The 22,830-nt window shown below is 42.4% G+C and overlaps 1 protein-coding gene across 2 annotated transcripts in view; it reads right to left on the bottom strand.

The window, feature by feature from the left end:
- tenm1 (teneurin transmembrane protein 1) overlaps positions 1 to 22,830 on the bottom strand; it is a 165,880-nt gene that overhangs the window by 78,425 nt on the left and 64,625 nt on the right. For both annotated transcript variants that reach the window (XM_019273992.2, XM_019273993.2), the window contains one exon: positions 8,397 to 8,570. In XM_019273992.2, the coding sequence (XP_019129537.1) occupies positions 8,397 to 8,570 (174 nt within the window). The remainder of the gene's footprint in view (positions 1 to 8,396; positions 8,571 to 22,830) is intronic.

Genomic DNA, 22,830 nt, shown 5'->3' with positions numbered 1-22,830 from the left:
CATGGCAGTTGGCAGCGCACTGGCAGGCAGACAGGCGCGCAGGCGGGCTGGCGAGCTGGCAGATGAGCAGGCAAGTCCTTCTGATGCTAATTACTGTATTGCGCATCTCCGAGAGCTGATGCAACACTGGGACAGAAAGCGGCGCGCGCTCAGGTCAGCCACGAGGATGGGTGGCGGGGAGACCAGCGTGTGTGTGTGTGTGTGGAGGGGGGAGTTGTAAAAGGGAGGAAAAACAAAAGGATGGTGGATGGAGGGGGGATGAGAGAGAAGAGACGAGAGAGGGCCATGTCCAAAGAGGTGGTGGCAGTGTCACGTTACAGCTGCTGATGCAAGAAAAGAAAAACCCTCCTTGCATCTCGCCTCCTTCTGTCTCAGCAGTAGAGAATAATAGTGCAGCTCCGGTGAAAAGAGGGGAGGATCGAGGCATTTTGGGAGTCCCACAGAAACCAGACGGATCACATGGTGACTGGGGCTCCTCGAGGCTGCTCCCCAGCTGCTCAGATTACTGCTGTCAATCACTGCGCTCCACCATGCACCATAGCCCCGTGTATATCAGCGCAAAAAAAAACCTGAGACCATTCTTTGAAAATATCTTTCAAAACAGCAAATCTCTTTTTTATTCCTACTTGGCAGGCAAAAGGAAACACAAGCTTAAACAAGCCAATATGCGAGCGGGGAGGTAAAATTCCTTCACACCTTTTCTATCTCCTGGTTTTAATAAGCGAAAAGCAGCTTGAAATTCATACTTGCTATCGGTTACTTAGAATAAAAAATAAATAAGTAAATAAATGCCATCGCATAAATCTGCCCCTTGTGCTTTTCATCATTAGTTGGCAGCAGAAGCGAATTGTAAGCAAAAAAGAGTATTAACGCTTATTTCGAAATGTTGAGCTTGTTTTAAAGGGGTGATGAAAGCGTTGCATAGCTTATTCATGTCTGTCATCAAGCACAACATGCCCCTTGATGGAGGTTGGTGGGCAGGTTTGCTTAGAATCGCCGTACTGTACAGTATAATAATGATGGCGCCTCAGCCAATTATACTGGTAGTGTGGCATGGTGTGCACATTACACAGCTAATGTCCCCATTGACTCTACTCACCCACAATATGCTAACACCTGTACACACTGCAATATTTCCTCCTAAATTGGCCCGTGAAAGGTTTCTATGTCAGAGTACATCTGGATTAGGATGTTTTAGATTTCAACTCTTAACTTCTCTCATTCATTCTTCTAAAAATGTGTGAAAGTCGGCGTGTCCATTTGTCTGTCTGTTGCGTCTCTTAGTGTTTTGTGCGTCTAGGGGGTGCACGGGCAGGCCGACAAAAGAAATGAGCCACATTAGGACTTGGGACACAAGGTCTAATTAACTTCTCTTGCCTACGGGTAATTCAGGTAAAACAATTACACCTGTAATCTATTTTCAAAGGAACTAAACTGTCTTTGCAATTAATGCTATTATCCCTCAGATTCTAATGAAGCACAGAACAGACTATAAGTGCAGCCGGGGTCTTGGTGACAGGACATGTCTGCGGGGACCGGAACTGTGTGAGTGTGTATGCGCGAGAGAGTATTAGTTGATACTGAAGCGCAGGTCTGTGTGTGGATCTCACACACATTGGTGCAGACAACATTAATAGTGTTCCAAATGCAAGAGAGATTGAGTTTGCCGCAGGATGAATAAAAATATCACAATGGGCAAGGTCTCTATAATTACTTGGATTCGATTAAGGGCCTTTTGAGCAGTTGGCTTAATAAGCTTTCAGCCAGCTCTCTCCACTGTGCAGCCTAATGAGTGTCAGTCAGAGTCAGGAGAAGATAATGCTCTTGGCCTTAGGGTCTTCCATTACACTCTCGTCCTCACCTTCTACCATCAGGCCTCAGGCTATGTCTGTGACGGGCAAGTCTGCCTGTTCACAAACTCATTCACTCTATGACACTCCAGTGCACTTACATTGTTACACATGTAATATGTGTTGTATAAATTGACACATCAAAATGCACTTGTGTTTTTTTTTTTTTCTTTAATTGCCCTCTACTAAGCTCCTACTGATCTAGTGTGGGAAGAGGCCTGGAAGGAGGAAACCAGAGCTAACCACATGTTGAGACACTGAAAGCCATATGTGTTTTTTTAAGTCCCTTAAAGGTCTGGTGCGTAGGCTGTAGTGGCATCTAGCCGTGAGGTAACAGACTGCAACCAACTAAATACCCCTCACCTCACCCTTCCTTTCATAGCATAGAGAACCTACAGTGAAACTCACAGAAAACACAAAAGGAGCCATCTAGAGGCAGCGTTCGGTTTGTCCATTCCAGGCAGACTCTGAAGATATAAACAGTAACAAGAAACACAATGATTCTTATTTTCAGCTGGTTATACGGGAATGAAAACACAATTTAAGTGTGAATTATTCCATTCCTGCCAGTAGAATCACAACAGATCCTCCCAACTGGACCTTTACCAGTCATCATACCATGATTTATGTCATCACAAATGAACGTGCAATTTAGAACCATTCCTAAAATTAGACATGAAAGATTTGTGTGTTTACTTTTTTTTTTCATTTTGCTCTTCTTGTTGGTCTTAATGATCCACAGCCGTCAGTAAAGCAAGGACACCCTGCGTTGTTCTGCCTTCTGGTTCAGAGTTATAGAAAAATGTCAATTAAATCCGGGAATAAGCAGCAATTTGAATTGTTGTTGCGTTCAAATCAAAATTAAGTGACAGTCTGAGGTTGCTTGGTCACTGTCAGCAAATTACCTTGGGTATCTTTGTTAACTTTGATTGCTACTTTCTTTGCTCTGAATGCTAAGCAGAGTTTCACGTAACAGAAATCGATGATTCATGATGTGTTTATCTTTCTTCTGACACCTGACTTCAGCCCCCGTGAGCAAGCTGTGGAATGAGAACTGAAAATCTGTACTCATGTAAAAGTACTGTTACATTAATGAACTCAACTACAAATAAAAGTACTGGTATTTTTTTTGAATGTTGATGTAGAAAATCTACTTTGAACGGAGTGCATTTCTCTGATACATGTAAAAATATGATAATTTAATAATATATACAGATAGAGCAGAAACTTTGTCTGTTAAAAGCTACTACAAATATTTCTGAACCTCTTCTGAACACGTAAAAAAGTATAAATTTAACCCAATGCATCACAAACAAACTAGGCAAACCAGTCAGAATTTTGTTACTTTCTCCTCCTACTTCTGATTAGACCTGTGCCTGCCTGCTTCAGTGTTTTTGTCAGTGGTTTTCATGGACTCACAGTGTGTTTCCTGTGTGAAAGCAACTCACGCTGTGCCGAAAAAATAAAGCTCTGCTCTAGCTGGTTAACATGGATGCTGAAAGGAAGTTGGCAGAACTTCTTGTGAGGCAATGAATGCAGATGCAGATCAAGCTGCAGGCCTAATCAGTGATGAAGTAAAGTAAAAGATTCAAATTATAGGTTTGAAAAATAACAGTGCCCACAAGTGAGTCATTGTAATACATTATTTCCAGTCCTGCCTGTGAGTGGTATATCAACATATGCTACATCATTAGATTGGGTCAATACTGATGTATCAATGTGTAAATAGCATTTTAATGCATGTCATGTAGCCTGTCAAAGGGGAGCTAATTACAATTGCTTTATAGCTTTTATAAGGCAGTTTGAAGGTTCGCTCAATAACAGGTTCAATCTATGTATTTTATATGCTCATGTGTTTTTGATGTGAAATCTTGAAATGTTAAGTAACTACTGCCAGGAGTGGCAGCGGTGGCATGAAAGGACATTATTTTGATTGTGAATTGCAGTGGAGTAACAGTATGACATCAAATGGAAAAAGAAAAAGTGCAAGTGCCTAAAAAATCTTGTTTAACCCTTTTTGGCCACACCTTTTTTTTCTTTTTTTTTAGCAGAAAGCAAGTTCTAGTCTGTCAAAAAGATAAAAGAATTGACTTTGATTTTTCTTTTGGCTTACATGTCAGACTCTAAGACATCAATCTACTGCTCTCAAATGCCAAGAGTGAACACTACAAAGCCCTTAGCTCGTCATAAAACGTGTCATCTACACTGTAAATACTGACTCCAGCTTGAAATTATATTTAATTTCTACAGCTATATTTGGACGGCATGCCTTGAATGCGGGCTGAATAACACTGACTGAAATGTTGTTGCTGTTAGGCTTTCTCGACTCGAGGCGCTCAAGCAGGGGGTTCACTAAACGATCTATACTTTCTCTGCATGTGTGTGTGTGTGTGTGTGTGTTACATCCTGAGACTGTATCCCAGCGTGAGAAAATCAATGAGACCAGTGTAACAGGGACCAGCCCATCAGCATTTGCGCACATGCACACACACACACACACTCATCCCTCCCACAGATACATCTCCTCTCCTCCCTCACATACATGCATACAGTGTGCACGCACGTTACACACTGCTCCGCCACACTCCACTCTCACTGCACGCAGTCTAGAATATTGATGTGCTCTTTAAGAGCCCTCCTCTCTGTCTGTGTCACATTCCATCCATCCGCACACCATTTCCAACCACAGCATCAGATGGAGTGAAAACAATTCAGCACTAACTCTCCTTTCATACAGCGGTTTATACAATCATTGCATAGGCTCAGATGGCCTTCCACAAGCTCCGCATTTCATCATCTCCGCATTATAATGAGGCATTATGGCGCACTACTGTCTGTCAGTTTGTATCACTTCATATCATTAATATATCTGCCTTTCCACGTCGTCTGAAATATTATTCCTGGACTTCAACGTACTTCATTAAGGGGCAGGGAATCCACTGACAGAAAACTTCTTCTCTGGGTACTTCTGCTTTCATCTGCACCAGAGGAACTTCTACGTGCATGTGCGTGCATGTGAGGCACGTCTGCATGCTTGTATGCATGCATGTCAGATACAGAAATATAGAAAAGAGAGGGGTAAGACTGAGTGTGCGCACTTCCACGCATACACATCAGCCCGAGGCTGATTATCATGGGGTGAGTGGCAATTAATGTAGCACTAATTAGAGAGGCTTTTATGTGTGGAGGACTAAGAAGGGCTCCTGGTGATCTCTGGAAACTGCAGGCGAGATAGCACAAAGAACATAAAACACAGCACGCTCGGCTTGACGAGACACTAGCCATATGCAGATGACACAACATGTCAATTAGCATCCAGTGTGCCGTGCTGCAAGTTGTCGTAGCAGAAGATCAGAATTCTGCTGATCCGGATCCTGAAGCCGACGAATCAAACAGAGAGCCTATCTTTATGAAGTCGACATAAAAACAACACTAAAAATACATGAGCAAGAATACAAGAAGATTAATACCATCCAATCATTTCACAGAGCTTGTTTCATCTCTCCCCACTGTGTCATCAGTTTATATCAAAACAAGCAGAGACTGATAACTATCCTCCAATCAGGCTCCTCAGCTATCTTGATGCTTCCCCGGTTTATGTTGTTACTTGTGTTTATAGCATGGCATCAAAACTGAAATGATCTATTCCAAAATAAAAGACAACATTTTGCAGCTCGTTTGCTGCTCTGTTTCTTTGTTGTGAAGACCAAGGAGAGTTTCATGAAAATTATATCTTAATGCCAGCAATTATTTAGCTTTTCCGCATGTATGGTGGATATCTCGAACGTCCTTTTTCGTGGGCTGTGGTCGATCAATCATTCTTCTCTCCTCCCATCGCTCTCACTCTTCTCTTTCCCTGCCGTGCCATGTTTTTTTTTTTATCATTTCCATTTCCCACAGCCCTCTCTCACCGTACTTCTGCTGTGTAATCTAGGGGATTGTGTGGTCCCTTGGTGTGAGAGGTGATGGCTACAGCAGGATGAGCGTGATAATCTGCCACACTGGATTACAGTCTAATCTCTAATCTCTCTGGCCCTCCTCTGCCCGGGGACCACCTCCACCGTGCCAATTTTATTAATCTAAGCCCCCCCCCCCTCTCTCCTCCCTGCATCAACAGCTTAGCTTTGCCCATTTTGATTTCCCGGCTTTCATCAAGCATACAAAGCAAAAGGAATTGAAACAATAGATTGTTGTGACGCAACATTCGGCAGTGATTTCCATGACCCCTGCATGTCTATCGGAGGATTTAGCTACTGATGAGAGTGTTAATCCTCAGAATGTGAGGATTCATCAAGAATAGTTGCTTTAGGGATGTCCAAATTGCAGTGGGTTGCAGTTTGCCTCACACATTCTCTGTACAAGTGCTGAACATGGGTTCCAACGGTATCCGATGTAATATCCATCAGAGTCAGTCTAAGCGTGAAGGTTGCTGTGTCCTGCCTGACTTCATGACCTGGAACACTCACAATTAATGTCCCATGTCATGGGGTTAAATTGGTGTTAGTAATTCCTCAGGCTAGTTGAGAGACGCCGGAGTCGAGAAAGGCTATTCCAGTCACGGACTGGCTAAGAGGGAACATGATTAACCAATTACCTTGCCTTTCTAATAAATGAGTAATCAGTTCAAGGCTGATCTCTGGACTGATGTCTCTCTTTCGTATTGGAACATTCATTGTGTGTTATGTATGCAAGGCAGAGTCCTAATGCAATATAAAAACTGATTGGAATTCATATCATTTATATATAGTCAGCCTCAACATGTTCCAGTCCTAAGGTTTAAATGCTTATATTTACATCTCAAGAGGATTTTCTGCTCTCACTAAAGTTCTAATAATTGTGCCTCCGTTAAATCCTGCAGAAGAAAAGTCTGGCAGTGTGCAGAAACAGAAAAAAAAAAAAAAAACAGGAGCACAATGAGATGAATATTCAAAGAAAGTTTTGGAAATTAGAATACCATCTGATCTGATCGCTTCCAAAAAACGGCTATATAAACTTTTAGTAATGCTTTTTTAAAAGTAAAATAAAATAATTTTTTCTGCTTCCTTCTGCATAAATCTCTGAAACAACTTCAGCCTCAAAACTACCAAACATTTAATCATTTTGAGGATTTTTAACCCTTTTAATGTCAGCGTGATTACTTCTCATAACAGCAGGTATTTTTTTTCACTGTGTTCTATTGATCTATTAGGAAAAGTGTGTCACTTGCACTAACACAGCCAAAATAAAAAAGTGTCCATAGTGACGCTTAACGTGGAAAAAAAGCAGAGCTTATTGTGAAAACCCTATCGAGTCTACTCGGAGCTGACGGGGAGCAGATCAAATGATGTTCGGCTTCAGATCTTTTCACATCAAACGATGATCACATCAATTCACAGGCGAGGAACATTTCAGCCACCGTTCACGGTCGCACCGAGCAGCACGTATGTACATGCGGTAACACAGAGAGTCAAATGGTATAGCGAAAAAGAAACAAGACCTGTTATAAACAAAGCAGAAGAGAACTTTTATATATTGACTGTGCGGATGCTTAAAGGAGTATGTCGCTGGTTTAGCTTTCCTCTTTTATAACACACAAAAAAAGAAAAACAGATCAAATTTGATGCAGCAGAACCAGAGGGTGCAACCTCACTGGCAGCAGTACGGTCAGCGATTTATGTGTATTGCGATTGTAACGGCTAATTCAGCCTTGAGCTGCTGGTCTCAAGTAGAGATGAGGAGTGGGCTGCAGAGGTCTAAGTGCGCTCACTTCTTTCTATCTCCGCACACCTCCGGATTTGTTTTCTGCTTTGTTTTTTTTTCTCTCCACATTTTCAAACTTGTAGTCTTCAGCCCTTACAGGCGCTGACTCAAGTGACATCACTCGAGGCAATTTTAGACTTTGTGCAACTTCTTCTGGAGCCACAAAAGGCTTCTTTACACAACTTTTTTTTTTTCCCCGCCCGCATATGCTGTAATACTCCACACATAGCCGTAAACACACTTTGATATGTAAAATAAATCAATGGAGTTCAGCTTTGAGGCTGAAAAAAGATATACAAATAAAAAGACCTCGGGTTTTTAATGAAGTAGTAACTGTCAAAATGTGATAAATCTGTTCTACTGAATTGACTCGTGTTCACAATGCGGCAGCACAAAGCAACCTTCAGTAGGAGAAGACAGGTGTTTCTGTCTATCAGATTGATCGTAACACTGGTTAAACCCTGATGTGAAGCTAGGCTTAAAAACCAGCGTTGCCAGAACCAAATGAGCCTCAAGGGATCTAGTTTTCAAGGTGAGTAGGTGAAATGAATTTGCTTTAACCATTAATCTCGCTTTATGGAACACACTGCTGGTTTAAAAAATGAACAGAATTACAAAATAAAAGCACACAAAGCACTATTAAAGTGAAATGAAGTGAAAGGTTTTAATTCGGTGCTCGTTCAGTACATTTAATGTTTAATAAATAACAGATTACTGTATTATGTTTGCTTTTTTTGTTACTGACAGGCAAATCCTGTGAATAACTAAGGGCAGAACATCTGTTTTTTATGGTGTGTGTCAGCTCACCTCTGTCACCGGCGTGTGTGTTTTCAGGGTTGAGTGTGTCCAGCAGGTGGATGGAGCTGGTAGGTCTGGTTTTGCTGCGGTCCTCCTGTTGATGGTCCGCTGAGCTCAGGCCATTCTCATACAGCTGGCTCTCGCCATGCCGCAGATGCCAGGTCAAACCTAACAGGTGGACCGCTACACACACACACACACACACACAAGCACATACGCATGCACACACAGCCGAAGGGAGAGAGGGAAAGCAGATAGAAAAGATCATTATTCAAGGCATGCAGTGGGGTGTGTCTGAGTCTTCTTTAATGCCCATCTCAGAGCTCTCGCTCAGTTTATGTGCTTATTAGCGCCCGGCGAGGCAGTGGACAATTAGCAAATACACAAAGAACAAGCGCACACGTATACGCCCTCGCACACATCCACCACATGCACATACACATAAAGTCAACGTGGCAGAGTTGGGCAATTAATGCAGATCTTCAGAACCTGAGCCCAGGGCTGGTATTAAAGCGCTAACACAGTCTTTTATGCATGACTAATGATGCTTTGAAAGCCGCTGTCGATTCACAATCCATATGGGCCTTTTAAACAACAAAGAGTATGGGAGGATTCTGGATTCCCCCTCCTACTAATAAAACTGTTTACTAGGACAACAATCCAGCATGCAGTTAAATAAAAACAACTAACACCTGCCCATTAAGGAAATTAATTTGCGTCTTGCAAGGCTGTCAATAAAGCGTTCAGTAAAGCATTGCTCTGACCAATCATCGGGTTCCATTCATGTGAAATCGTACTTCATCACTTCAGCTTTCAACTTTAAAGGAATCTAAAAAGGTAATGTCCCTTTGGTGATATGAAGAGAAAAAAAAAAAAGCAAATGAAATAAATCATTGCAGTTTTTTTTTTTCTCCTCTGACACATTCGGAACATCAAACAAAAGCAAAGACTCAAATCACAAAGTTACTGTGCGCTGGTGGCAGCCACAGGACGGCTTGCAGCATGCAGATCAAGGTAGGGAACTTCTAACGACTTCAAACATCTTCACTGTCTGTCTTGTGTCTGCTGATTGCCAACACCCAGAAAAGCACTTGACACGCGCTTGGTACGCGCTCGCACACAAAATGGCTGCTTATGAAGACAAATCCACAATTAGAAAGCATGGCCAACACATGCGCTCAGGTACATAAGTGCATAAATGTACCTATTTTCATGTATGCATGAATGCACACACACACACGCTCGCACCTACGCGCTCACCCACACTTGATCCCCATGCGATGAAGACTACCTAATTAAAACTCCAGATAGTTCAAAGCCATTTGCAGTCACTTTCTGTTGCTGAAGCACGGGGAGAGAGAAAAAAAAAAGAGAGAAAAAAAGAACTATTTTCTCGGAAAAATACAGCAAATCTATGATGAGCTCTGAGAGTTGAAGCCAATTTGGTCCCGTGCTCCACTTTGGCATCTATGGGGATCAGCAAATCACACATTCCAACATTTCAACTTCTGACTAGCCCAAGCCACTGTTGGTTTAGCTATCTACTCATGCACAATATGAGCTCCTCAAAGCAGAACACTGACGATTACTAGGGCCATGAGGGAGACGTCATGCATCATTTAGCTCAGACTAATTGAACTGTCAGCCTGTGACGAGACCAGACATGGACACGCACAGATTCTTCACATCAGTGTGGGTTCGAGTCACTCATTTTAGTTTTTTTTTATTTATTTCTTTTATTTATATTTTTCTCCTTTCACCCTGGCTTCCTTATTTTCATTTAAAAAGATGCAGTGTGGGGGGATTTTCTCATTAACACATCACTGTGAAATTACTTTTGATGGCTCATTCTGATGCTGGAGGGGGGAGAGAGAGAGAGAGAAAAAAAGAGCATGATAAACAGTAACCCAAATGATCTGCCTTGTACATTCAATTTCATGGGTTTAGTTTCCAGCAAAATCCCTTCTGGTTGTCTGCTACTGTAAGTACTCCATCTTTAAACAGACAGGTGGGAGGAAAAAAAACAAAACAAAAAACAGGCAGGTGGAGGGAAAAAAAAAACATACTCATGATAGTCAGAATCACATTTTATTTAACAATGATAGATGTAGAGACAATCCTGCAGAGGATTCCTTTAAGCTGCAGCCCATTATCAACTCTCTTATATTAGAATTAAACATGAAATATAGTGTTGCACCTACAAATGTACGTTTGTATGCATCATCGCTGTTTGTACTGCATTATATTACGCAGTGGAGTGGAACAACCTATCATAGTTTCCTAAATTAGTCTGTGAGAGTGTTCAGTGAGGGATGACAAGTTATTCCCAAACTGATACATCGAGCATTTCTACCATTCAATCTCTCATGCTTCATTCTCTCCTCACTTCCTCTCATCTGAATTGCTTTTCTTTCACTCCTTGTTCTCTGGTGCACCCCCACACCTCTGTTAGCCAAGTGTTACCCACTCCAGTAATGACTCCGCTGCGACAGTCCTCACCCGCTCTCCTATCTTCTCCTCTTCACCACTCCATCCCTCCTCAAAAACCCCTCAGACCCTACTTCTCATGCTCCTGCTCATCAGCCTCTCTGTCTCTCTCACTCTCGCCGTCTCTCTCGCTCTCTTGTTTTATAGCTGTTGACCTTTTGCTAGGACGCTTAGCATTTAGAGTCAGAGAGCACACACACACACACACACACACACACACAGACACACACACACACACACACACACAAGCGCCGGCTGAAGTGAGGAAGCATAAGGACGTGGGAACGTGATGAGAAGAGGATTGTGTGTGCGAAGTTTGTGCGCGCGCTCTTGCACTTTCGAGGACCTGGTGTGAGCACAGCAATATTAAGGCTAGGGATGACAATATTAAGACTTGTTCTTCACTTGACCAAGATAATTCTGGGTATTTCAAAATTGAGTGCTCAGGGAGCCCGTGAAGAAAGAAGGCTGCGTGTGAAGGTTCATTTATGACCTATGAATCATAGTTTGACAAAATAATTTGAACCAGAAGTCTACTTACTGTACTTAGATGTGATGTGCACTTGTAAGTATAATATCAACTCAAATATTAAAAGATATTAAAAGCAGACTATTAAAATGATGCAATAGAATAAAATGCCCAACAAAAAGCTAAAACAATAATAACAATAATAATAATAAGACTGCTAAAGAAGAAAACGTAACCAGTAAAAGCTAAAACAGGAATGATATGATCTTGACTTTTAGTGGCCTATTTGCTCAAAGCAGAACAGTTGAGTTATTTTTTTTTTTGGTTTAACCCCAAATACAATGAATTACAATAATCTAATCGAGATGATACAAAAGCATGAATGCCCTTGAAATCAGGCCGAGAGAGGAAAGACCTGATTTATGAGATGCTCTTCACTTGGTAAAAAACATGATCATGACCGACTTTTGGAACTTGATTCTGAAATGAAAGGTCACTGTCAAAAATTACACCCAGGTTTTTTTTGCCAGTGGGTTTGACATTTGTAGACGGGGAGCCAAGATGTTTTTGTAGAAGCGGGATAGACTTTGGAAGACCAAAAAAAAAAAAAAAGATTAACTTTAGCTGGTGAACGTTTGGGGACATCCAGCACTTTCTTTCTGACAGACAAGATAATAACTGCTGAAAATTGGTACATAAATTTGACATAAATTGGGACATAAATCTGCGTGTCATCCACACAACAGCGGTGCTGAATTTTGGGCTTATGTAGTGTCACCAGGGCAACAGTAGGACTGAGGATGGAGCTCTGGGGAAGGAAGACACAGGAGAGGAGGCATCGCCGACTACTACTGAAAAAGTTCAGTTTGATAAATAAGATGTTAACCAGTATGGAGTAGCATCCCTGATGCCAACCCACTTCTCAAGGCAATCCAATAGTATACATTGATCAACCGTGTCAAATACTTAGCTGAGAATTAAATTCAAACAAACTCCTGCATCGGCCAAGATCGGGTACAATGCTAGACGGGCCTCGGGGCCTTTCTGAGTTTGGTTTTTAATTTTACCTCAGTAGCTTAAATTAGTAATTACAGAAATTCTACAGATATATTGCCACAGAGACAACCTGGAGCCTTCTGGGTATTTGGAGGGCCCCTGACGGTTTGTGGTTTAAAGTTCCCCATAGCAACAACAAAGTGTTTTGAATGTGCAACTTCTCTGATTGTCGCCACTGACTGGCTTCTTTTTCCCCATAGCAATGGCAGCTGAGGATCATGTGTATTGTAGCATTTAGAGCCATCTGTTATATCAAAAATGATGCAAAAAAATATTTTTTTTTTTACTCAGAATCAAAGCCAAACATTAAAACTGGTGGTGCATATACATAAACATATATAAGCAGAATGTTATTTATCCAGGAAACTGGTGTTTATTTATGTTTTTTAAATATTTATTGGTCAGCTGATATGGAAACAGACGGGAAACTGGAGGAGGAAATGGTCCCCAGATGAAATCAGACTGGGCATGTTGCAGTTACAGGATATGGTTCGTGTCTTAACCACTCATCCACCAGTACGCTCTCTGTTTCCATGTGTAGGCACATTCGGTACATCGTTACAAGAACATTTTTGAAATGGGAATGAACGCTTGTAAAAGAATATAACTGGTATTTTCCACTCCTCGCTCCTTAACTCTGTTGCTTACAGGATTTGACACATTTTTGATCCTCTGTGTGGACACAAAAATACATACACATTCACACAGTCGCACACTTAGAAACAGCATGCAGTCAGTTATGTGAGCAGCATGTGCTCAGCATGAACCTTCACTCTCACTCTCTTTTTACCCCTGCCTGTCTATCCATCTCTCCCTCAGTGTCCATCTTTCTTTGTGGCGCTTTTGGAAAAGAAAAAAAACGCACATAACCGTCACACATTAGAGAGAGAGAGACTCACTCTCTGAGTGAGTCCAGTCATTATAACGGAAGCTGCAGCGGCACAGTGGCGACAGCGAGCAGCAGTGCAGCGAGCTAACAGGCTGAGGCCCTCGCACACATGAATCATTGATCAGTGTGACAGTGAGATGACTGCCAGAGGTAATAGGACGGCACTGCTGTGAGGGGGTTCTGTACTGTACCCTCGCTGTCGGCTACCCCGCCGAGATGCGTGTAGGCTGAAGAGAAGAATGCAGGGTGTAGGGAGAGACTGAGACAGTTCAGTAGTAAGAGAAAGAGGTGCTTGATGTGGCTTTTTCAGGTGTACTTAAACTACCACGGAGAGAAATGAGAGAACAGCGGAATCCAAGCTGGTGGAAATTTTGTGGGATAAAAATCAGCAAGGGCTGCTGAGATAACAACCGCTCCATTACGGCTGTTATACATGAACAGCTGGAATGCAAAGATGTACGGATGGCATTATCTTCATTGTGACGGTTATAAATGGCGACCCTGAGCCACTAAATTCTGTCAGCCTCTCTCCAGATAGGCATGTTTTTTTAAAGGCGGGGACTATTTGAGCCCGGTAAAGGCAGGCGATAATGCTCGCCTGCACTTGCTGCTTGCAGTTACTACTATTGTTGTTGTCAGGCATGTGTGTGTCTCCAGATTAGATAGAAATGATTGTGGGCTCCAGTGATGATTAGATTTCACACTCGTGGTGGGAGAAAGAGGAGGAGATAGAGAAAGAAAATTGTGTGTGTGCATTCCTGTTTAATGCCTGTGTTACACTACATGCAGCGATCTGGTGTTTGTAACAGTGCTGGGTTGGGCTGCAGGACACAATGGGTGAGATTGACTGTGAATATACTGTCTTATCGATAACCATTAAAGCCAAGGTAGCACTGCAGTCAGTTAAAAATGATTTATCAATACTCTCTCACACGTGGAAACACACCCGGGCCTGATTGCCAAGTTCTTTTCCCTCATACACATAGCTAAACCGCCAACTATATTCCGTCTGACAACCAAAGACTACAGCTGGCTTTCGCCTGCAGCAAACACTTTCAAGAGCATCAGTCATTCGATTTAGTGTGTAGTTTAGCATGTACAGTAAAAGCAATTTCTCATCCAAGTTCTGCATGGCTGTGTCAGCCTCTAGCTAAGCCACAACTTCTGAGGGATGGGAGAAAGAAAAGGCGGAGGGAGAAGAAAAAAAAAAGAGAAGGGGCAGACGGAGATAAAAGACACGGGGGTGAGTCAGAAAGGAGGAGGAGAGACAAATGGGGAAAACAAGTGTGAAGGAGAGTGAAGGAGAGGGACTTCAGAGCCATCTGTGTCTAAGTCAACGTTAGACTAAGAGACTGAGAGCCCAGAGGTCTTCCTGCCCTCCTGTCTTTTTCGCCTGTCGGGCCCTCGCTCCACTCTGACAGACAAGAGGTGCTAAAGTGTTTTTCTAACTCCCCTCAACCAACCCCTTGAAAGCTACTAATACCACTGCCACGACTGTTTAAGTGTGTATGTTTGCGTGTTTGAGTGTTTTGTCTGCTGACATTTACTTGTGTGCAAGTGTGTGTGTGTGTGCAAGCAGAAGCAGAGCCCCTGCTTCGTGATGTCTCTGGTATAAACACCAGGACTCGTCTTCATCAATGTGACCTTGCTAATTTTGGAATGGGAAGTCCTGTTTGGATAAAATGACGAAAAAGGAGGATAAAGGAAAGCGCGGAGGTGGTGACACACTTCTCACATCTGGAGTGATGAAATCCTGCTGTATATCCTGATGTTTATTCACCGGTGAAACTCACTGTCACAGGCAGTCTAGTTAGTCACGGCAGAGACAGTACACCAAGTCCAAACGCATCACAGCTTCCTGCGTCGCGCATTTCTATGTTGTTCTTTCATTTCTAATCACGCCTCCTCCCCCCCCTTTCCCTTTTCTGTCAGAGTCCCCCACTCTCTCTGTCTATCTCCCACTCGCTGTCTTACTGATCTGGCCCTTTTCTGAAAGCTGAGTCATGTTACAACAGACAGAATAGTGTTAAATGAGCAAGGGATCGGCGCCATGTTAGATTCCCCCCCTCCGGCAGCCACCATCAACTACCGCCCGGGAGCTAAAACACTGCAGACAAAACAGCGACTCACAACTGCCGCTCGGAGTCACGTACGGCTCAATCCCTGTGTGTTTGTGCGTGGGTGTGTGACTGCATTTTATTCGGTGTGTGTGTGTGTCATAGAGGAGATGAAAAAAAAAAGAGCGAGTGTTAGTTGCTGTGCACGTCCGCGTGCACGTGTGAGCATGTACTTGCCTGGTGAACTATTGAAGCTATTGAGGCTTGTTCCATTGCAGCCTCGCTGACCTTCTGGAGACATTTTACCAAAGGGCTCTCTCGCCATTCAGAGCTTTCTGACCACAGTCTGTCTGGCCATTTAAAGCAATTTTACCAAAGGCTTCTGGAGCTGTTAGTGCAGTTTTAGCAAAGGCCAGCGGGTTTCTTAGAGCTGCATCAGACGACCAAAATAGAGGACTGAAAACAAAGAGAAACTGGACCAATCAATACGGACCCCAATGAGGCATGAAGCAGCTGGCTGGAAGAAGCTGCACACACACACACACACTCCCAATCACAAAGTCAAGCACGCACCTTCAAGTACATGCACACACACACACACACACATCGGACTCAGACACATGTAAAGGCTCATTGTTTTTGTTTTTTGACCAATTTTTCGCCATAAAATACAAACGGTTTGTAAAGGAGCAGAACAGTTTAAATCAATTTCCACCATAAATTTCTGTTCTCGTGCAACCAAGATAGGTTGTTTTTTTAAACCACAGCACACTTTACAGTAAACAAGCTCATAAAATCCTTTTTTTTTTTAAAATAGCAAGCGAAGTCATTCTAAAATCCCTTCAAAATAAATGGTTAAAATACAAAATGCAAAATGGTACTTTTGAAAATAAAACTTGCATATTTGTGTCGCCGATTTTTAAAAGCCAAATACATAATACATCACTAGACTTTATAAACTTTTTTTTGAGCTAAAAATAAAAAATAAAAATAATGAGCTCCAAGTATACACACACATATCCTAAAACACACACAGACACATAGCGATTCAAAGGTGGAAGCCCTCTCAGTGAGCTGTAATTATGGAACAGATTACAAACATCTGTTGAGACAAAGAGAATAAAGCCAATACATGGTGCAGAACACGGCAGAATTGCTGCTCTGTGATTGAGTCACTGTGTGTGACAGCTTTTTTTGTGTCCAACTGAACTGTGCTGAGCCAGTACACTCCTAATAGAAAGGGTTCTAGTTTCCAGGCCCTACTGGAAACAAGCTGTAGCAGCCAATCTTACCCACTCAGCATTGCTGAGTAGATAATTGGTTGCCAGTTGCCCTCCTTGACAGAGCTGCACAATGAAGAGGATCGCCACTGATCCCAGACAAACAGGCGACCACCTGTTCAAAAACTTTCCGCGGGGAGAAGGTAACATTTCATTAGGGCAAGGCAGACTCAACTCTTCAACAGCTTCATCCTGACAGTCATCACCGGACTCAGCTGACCCTCTGATTTTACCTCTGTACACAATCTCTGGCCTCCTGCCCACCACCTGCTATTAGAACAGACTGCAATGCCCGCTTTACAGACTGTTCATTCCACCGAGGTTACTATACAGAGTTGATACAAGCTAATGAATGCGCCGCAGCCACAATTACAGGCCGTCAGATTCATCATCGGTGTTGTTTTTGTTTCCCCTCATACTGACTGCTGCTCTCCACCGCCCACGTTTAGCTCCAGGAACTGATGTTCAAAACTTTGCAAAGCATTTTTATCCTACACAGTTCAACCATCGCAACCGAGTGCAGTACAGTATGTGTGCAATGGCCTGCAGATTGTGCTGTCTGATTGCATACGGGGACACCGTTCAGACTGGATAAAAGTAGTAGATCTTCAGCAGAGTGAATCAGCACATTTCAGCGTTTCCAATTTAGACTCGGACTATCCTTTTATTTTGGACATGTCTCTGCTTCTTTGTCCTTTCTATCGGTTCACTGAAAAATCAGGCCAAGGAGTTTTACACCCCCTCGTCTTTCTGCTGGCACATTTTCTTAATTACTTTGCACATTAAGACTGAATCAGAAACTTACTTAAGATAAATTTAAATCTGATAATATTCAAAACACTATCCTGCCCTATTTCTGATATAACGGCTACTTTCTCACCAAGTTATTCTCTAGTTGCAGTTAATAATAACAGCACATAAGTCCTGATTTGCTATCAGTGCCTTAAGCTCAAATGGAAAAAGTAAAGCTCTCCATCACTGTGAACACCATTATTCCTGTTTGTTTGCCTTTTAACCTGTGTTGCAATTTAAGTTTAGTATGTTTTTTTACTAAAATGAGAGCACTGGTGCTGAAGATAAACAGTGTTAGTCTGCTGTGAGAAGCAGCAATGGATCAACACTGGGCCAAGACTCTAATGCCTGACAATAAGGGTTGGGAATATGACAATATACAGTATGCCGAGACATAATACATTTGTCTACAATCAAATATATTTGGCCAGACTATTTATATCAAAGAGGCTAATGCATACTGCAACACTGTGGATCAATGAGCTTGACTGCTTTATGGCAACACTAGATTTTTATGCGATTTTGTCACATGATGAAGTACTTTGATATTTCATTTGCTACAATAACAAACAAATGAATTTATTTCTTTTTTTTATCTCTAAACATCTCACCAGTTCATTTTTCAGAAAAGGTATACACAATGTATGATAATATATGTATCAAATACTGTAATATAAAATTACAGAAACTGAAATAGACCCTGCTGCTGCTACTAACAGTTCCTTCAAGCATCAATTCAGAGATATGTATGCACAAAAGCAATATATGGGACTCAGAATATGCAGGAATATTATCTCCAAACTGCTGACCAAGAACACTGGTTGAGAAAAACTGTGAATCTGTGTCACTTTTTTAAAAAGTGTTGTATATACATGGTAAAAACAATTGAATCTGATTAAGTGATGCATAGCCTTTGTTCGTTTGTCACCAAGACAATAGGCCTTTTCTTTTAACTTATTATATTTAGACATTTTCACTTGCCACAGTAGGAAAAGTACAGGCGTTACTAATAACATTAACAATGGCTCTGTTCTATTCAAGTGTCCCAGTAAGCTATGACAGAGTGCTGCACAGTGCAGAGAGCAAGCAATGAACAATACCAGGAGGTTGAAACTGAAGCAGCTAAATAATAATAATTGTATTTTACAGTCAATATCTGTTGCAAAAGTTTTCTTTTGTCAATAACACACCTATAGGATATGACTACAAGACAGCAGGATGTAGGCTTATTGTATTACTTATTTAAAAGGTCAACTACTTCGTCTAGATAGCCACACATTTTTATACCTGATGGGCCACAGTGAAACCCCTTCAGATGATCCAAAAAGTCACATGTCACCCGGCTGCTCACCTGTTGCAGCCCGCATTAAATTCAAATCTCTAATGCTCGCCTACAAAGTTGTCTCCGGTACTGCACCTACCTACTTGAACGTCCTTATACAGGCATATGCTACCTCACGACCGTTTCACTCCTCCAATGAATAACGCCCGGCTCTGCCACCTCTTCATTCAAGCCAATCCAGACTCTTCTCGTCTGTTGTTCCCCATTGGTGGAACGCACTACCAGTACCTACCAGAGCAGGGGCATAGACGGATTACCGCATGGGCAAAGTGGGCGTGTGCCCAGGGCCCCATGGGCAAAGTGGGCGTGTGCCCAGGGCCCCAGAGCCAATAGGGGCCTTCAGAGTGTTTTTTTTTTTGTACAATAAAAAAATTCATGTTTTTGAAAATGTAGTATAATAATAAAATAATTTGAATGTTTTAGAAATTATAATATTAACGAGTAATGTGTGATAACGCAATGACGTACGTACGCCAGCCTGAGCGCCAGCGCGTTTTTTAAAATGGAGAAGCGGTGCTCAGTGGTTCAGCGAAAAGAAAACATAACAAAGAAAAAGAAGCCAAGGATGCTGCTTTGGTGCAGCAAATACCATCCACCTCAAAATGTTTCACCAGGAAACCGATGCAAGATGATGGTACTCAAAACAGCGGAGCCAGGTCAGCGGCAGCCGGAGCTAAGTCCGATCACATCGCCAGCGGAGGATGAGGCGGCAGGGAATGACAGTCAACATTTCCTAATGTGTCTATGCCAGGGGTGGGCAAACTTTTTGACTTGCGGGCCACATTGGGTTCTAAAATTTGACAGAGGGGCCGGGCCAGGACCTCCTAGCACCCCACCACCACCACCACACACACACACACACATATTACTGTTATTGATGGTGCTTTGAATGTTAAACACAATCTTTCTGTATGTTATTAACGTCTTTTAAAAACACATTTCAACATCTTTGTGTGTTTTTAAACACATTTGAATATATTTAAACATATTTTTCTTTAAAAAAAGCTTCACTTTTCAACTTTACACAATTTAACTTTTCAGCTGATTTTTTAAAACATGTTCATCATCAAACGTTTGAGGCCGAGGAGCCCTAAAAGTTATCGCGCCTTATTGGCAGGACCCAAGCCTGGCCCCGTCTCTGCCAGACTAATAATGAACATGTCTTTACCATCGTGGCAGAAGAAAGAAGACTTCGAGTTTTAAGACGACGCGATGTTTGAAACAAGCGGTATTAAAGAATATGAAGCAGCAGGTAGCAGCTGGCGGTGCTACTAAGGCTAAAACAACGCAGAGTGTGGATGATTGACACCTGTCACCTGTCGACCAATCAAGAGTCAGGAAAATCAATTAGTACCGCCCACGTTCACCTTTGACCCACCAATGACGATCCAGAATGAAGTAAACCCAAAGGTGGTATATCGCAGCAAGAGGTCTCACTTCACTGTCAAAGCCTCTTTGTCTTTATGTAACAACCAGGAGCTTCGTGACTGATTCAAACTAAAGCAGAGACATTAGCAGGAGACATTAGCAGCGTTTCTTCGCTGGAATAAAACTTTTGACACGAAACAGCAAAGATCAGACATACTGTGTCATTTTGTGGGTTTTGTTGCTACTCTTTGGGGGCTAGCTCGCCGAGTTTTCATCGCACAGTGATGAGACACATATCTTTGTAAGATATATTTTTATTTTTTGGATGTGGATAAGATCGGCGGGCCGCGCTGAAAAGCCTAACGGGCCGCATGCGGCCCGCGGGCCGTAGTTTGCCCATGTCTGGTCTATGCCGTGAGACTGTATCTGACGCTTCCTGTCACAAACTGCGAGGGAGAACGGTCGTTTTCGCAAATGGCCAGGATAAAAAAAATTAACTTGTCAAAAATGACCCAGAGACGCCTGAACAGTCTGTCACTCATGGCCATAGAAGCCGAACTGGTCCGGGAGTTGGAGTTTGGTGACATTATCCAGGACTTTTCATCGAAGAAGGCCAGGAAGAAGATGATGCAGGTGAGCTGCAGGTGAGTCTGATTCATGTCTGAATGTGTTTAAGGCTGGTATGTGATTGGAGGATGAGCCAGGGGGCGGGAAGTGTGTGAAAACTGATAGTTTGAGCTGAAGTTGTTGTTGTTGGTGAAGTTGTTGTTGTTGTTGCGTTGTCGTGGTTACCGCCGACACTAACCATCAATGTTCCTGCAATAAACAGACGTTTTGCTAACTAACTCATCGTCATGGTAACCTCATCTCTTCAACACGTCCTGGCGGATGCTACAATATGTTTGTGCAGCGAAGACGAGTCTGAGTGTGTGCTGTGAATTAACGAGTGTGTATGGAGAATGAAAAGTCCCATCATTGTGTGGCCATGATACGTGCATCAGTGCTGGTGTAGATGGTTCAGGGGCCAAGTGTCACATCACAACGGACAGCGCCCGTTTTTTTGTGGTTGTGTGTTGCCCGGTGTTGTTATGTGCGTAATGTGTGTTGCCCGGTGTTGTTATGTGCGTAATGGGAACAGCGCCTTTGCGCCCGCGCTGTTTGCGTGTGTAGGCAGGGGCCCGTGGTCATGATAATCCGTCTGTGAGCAAGGGTGTTCCTCTCTAGCTTCAAAAAACTCCTGAAGACCCAGCTCTTCAGAGAGTACCTTCTCTCCTAGCACTATACGACAAATCTACACCTTAAAGAATCATCACTAGCACTAATATTATTGCACATGATTGTTCCCTTTTCTGTAAGTCGCTTTGGATAAAAGCATCTGCTAAATGACTAAATGTAAATTTAACCTTTAGGAACCGCTGCATCTGTCATGAGCTCACCATAAAAGATCCAGAACAAATGTACTATTTTCATAAACATGTATACAGTTATATCAATTCAGCCTATACACCCCCGTCAGCTCCACTCTCCTCTAGACTTTACAGCATAGCAACCTTGTCAATATATATATATAGATAACAACTCCGAGCCCTTGAGTGCTTTAATTTAAACGAGCCATAGCAACAAATCTAGCAACTTTTCGAGCAGGCATCAGCTACTTTTTTTTTTCATCAGCTGCAGCTCCAGTTCACATACTGTAACAGCTGCTAGTTATGCAAGTTGAGAGCCGGGTTCAGCCAACCAACCAGCAGTATGTCTGGATTATATCTGCATTTTGGGGAGCCGTTGTGATGAGCTGCCAATCACTGGTCACATCGCACTGGTTTGCGGAGCAGACATTTTGACTTGTCAAAACCGGGAAAACACGGGTGGATTTATTAATAGTAACAACCGCTCAGTTCCATTAGGTGTCCCAGTAACGGTGACAGCGAAGCGGCAGTAGCAGAATAGACCTCCCATAAGTGGAATGCAGCTATCATTAATACACCTGTGAGTTTCCTGCTATGATATATCAAGATGTCTGCTGTGCAAACAGTGCATTGTTTCCCTGTTCTATCCCCACACACTAAAAATTGAAGTGCTTTCTCAGCTGTGTTTGCAAATAATTAAAGCTAATTCTTGCTAATTTATCCAAACAGATTCCCACGGTCAGCAAAATGCACACAATAGAACTGTCGAGTAGCAGTGCCAGCTTAAAGAAGACTAAAATATTGCAGACTCAAATATGATAGATAGATATAACTAAACACACACAAAACTGATCATGCGGCAGGTGTGGACTGAACCATTTGCATCCTAAAAAAAGGCACCAGGACACAGATGGGGCAGACAATAGTTTTTTTTTTAAGTGGCTCTCAATTGAGTCTGTTAGGTATTAGATATTAGTTTATTCATTATATGAGTTACTTATAAACCTCAAACTGCAGAGCAAACAAAAGTAGCATAGGTCTTTTGGGGGCCACATGCAAATTATTTAAGGCAATCAACCTTTTTTTTAACGGTAGCCATTTTGACATGACATAGTTAGGGATGGGAATCGAGAACCGGTTCTTGTTGAGAACCGATTCCATGGAATCGTTTGGCAGTTTATCTAACGATTCTCTTATCAATTCCAGAAAGCGCGAATTACGTCACGTAACTTCCGCAAGAAGTTATGCACGCTCGATTCCAGCAAGCACGACTAATTACGCTATGTAACTCACGCAA

The sequence above is a fragment of the Larimichthys crocea genome, chromosome I (genome assembly GCF_000972845.2).
Source record: "Larimichthys crocea isolate SSNF chromosome I, L_crocea_2.0, whole genome shotgun sequence".
In the NCBI taxonomy this organism is placed as follows: Eukaryota; Metazoa; Chordata; class Actinopteri; family Sciaenidae; genus Larimichthys; species Larimichthys crocea.
The sequence above is the reverse complement of the archived record's forward strand: the minus strand, read 5'-3'. Positions and strand labels throughout refer to the sequence as shown.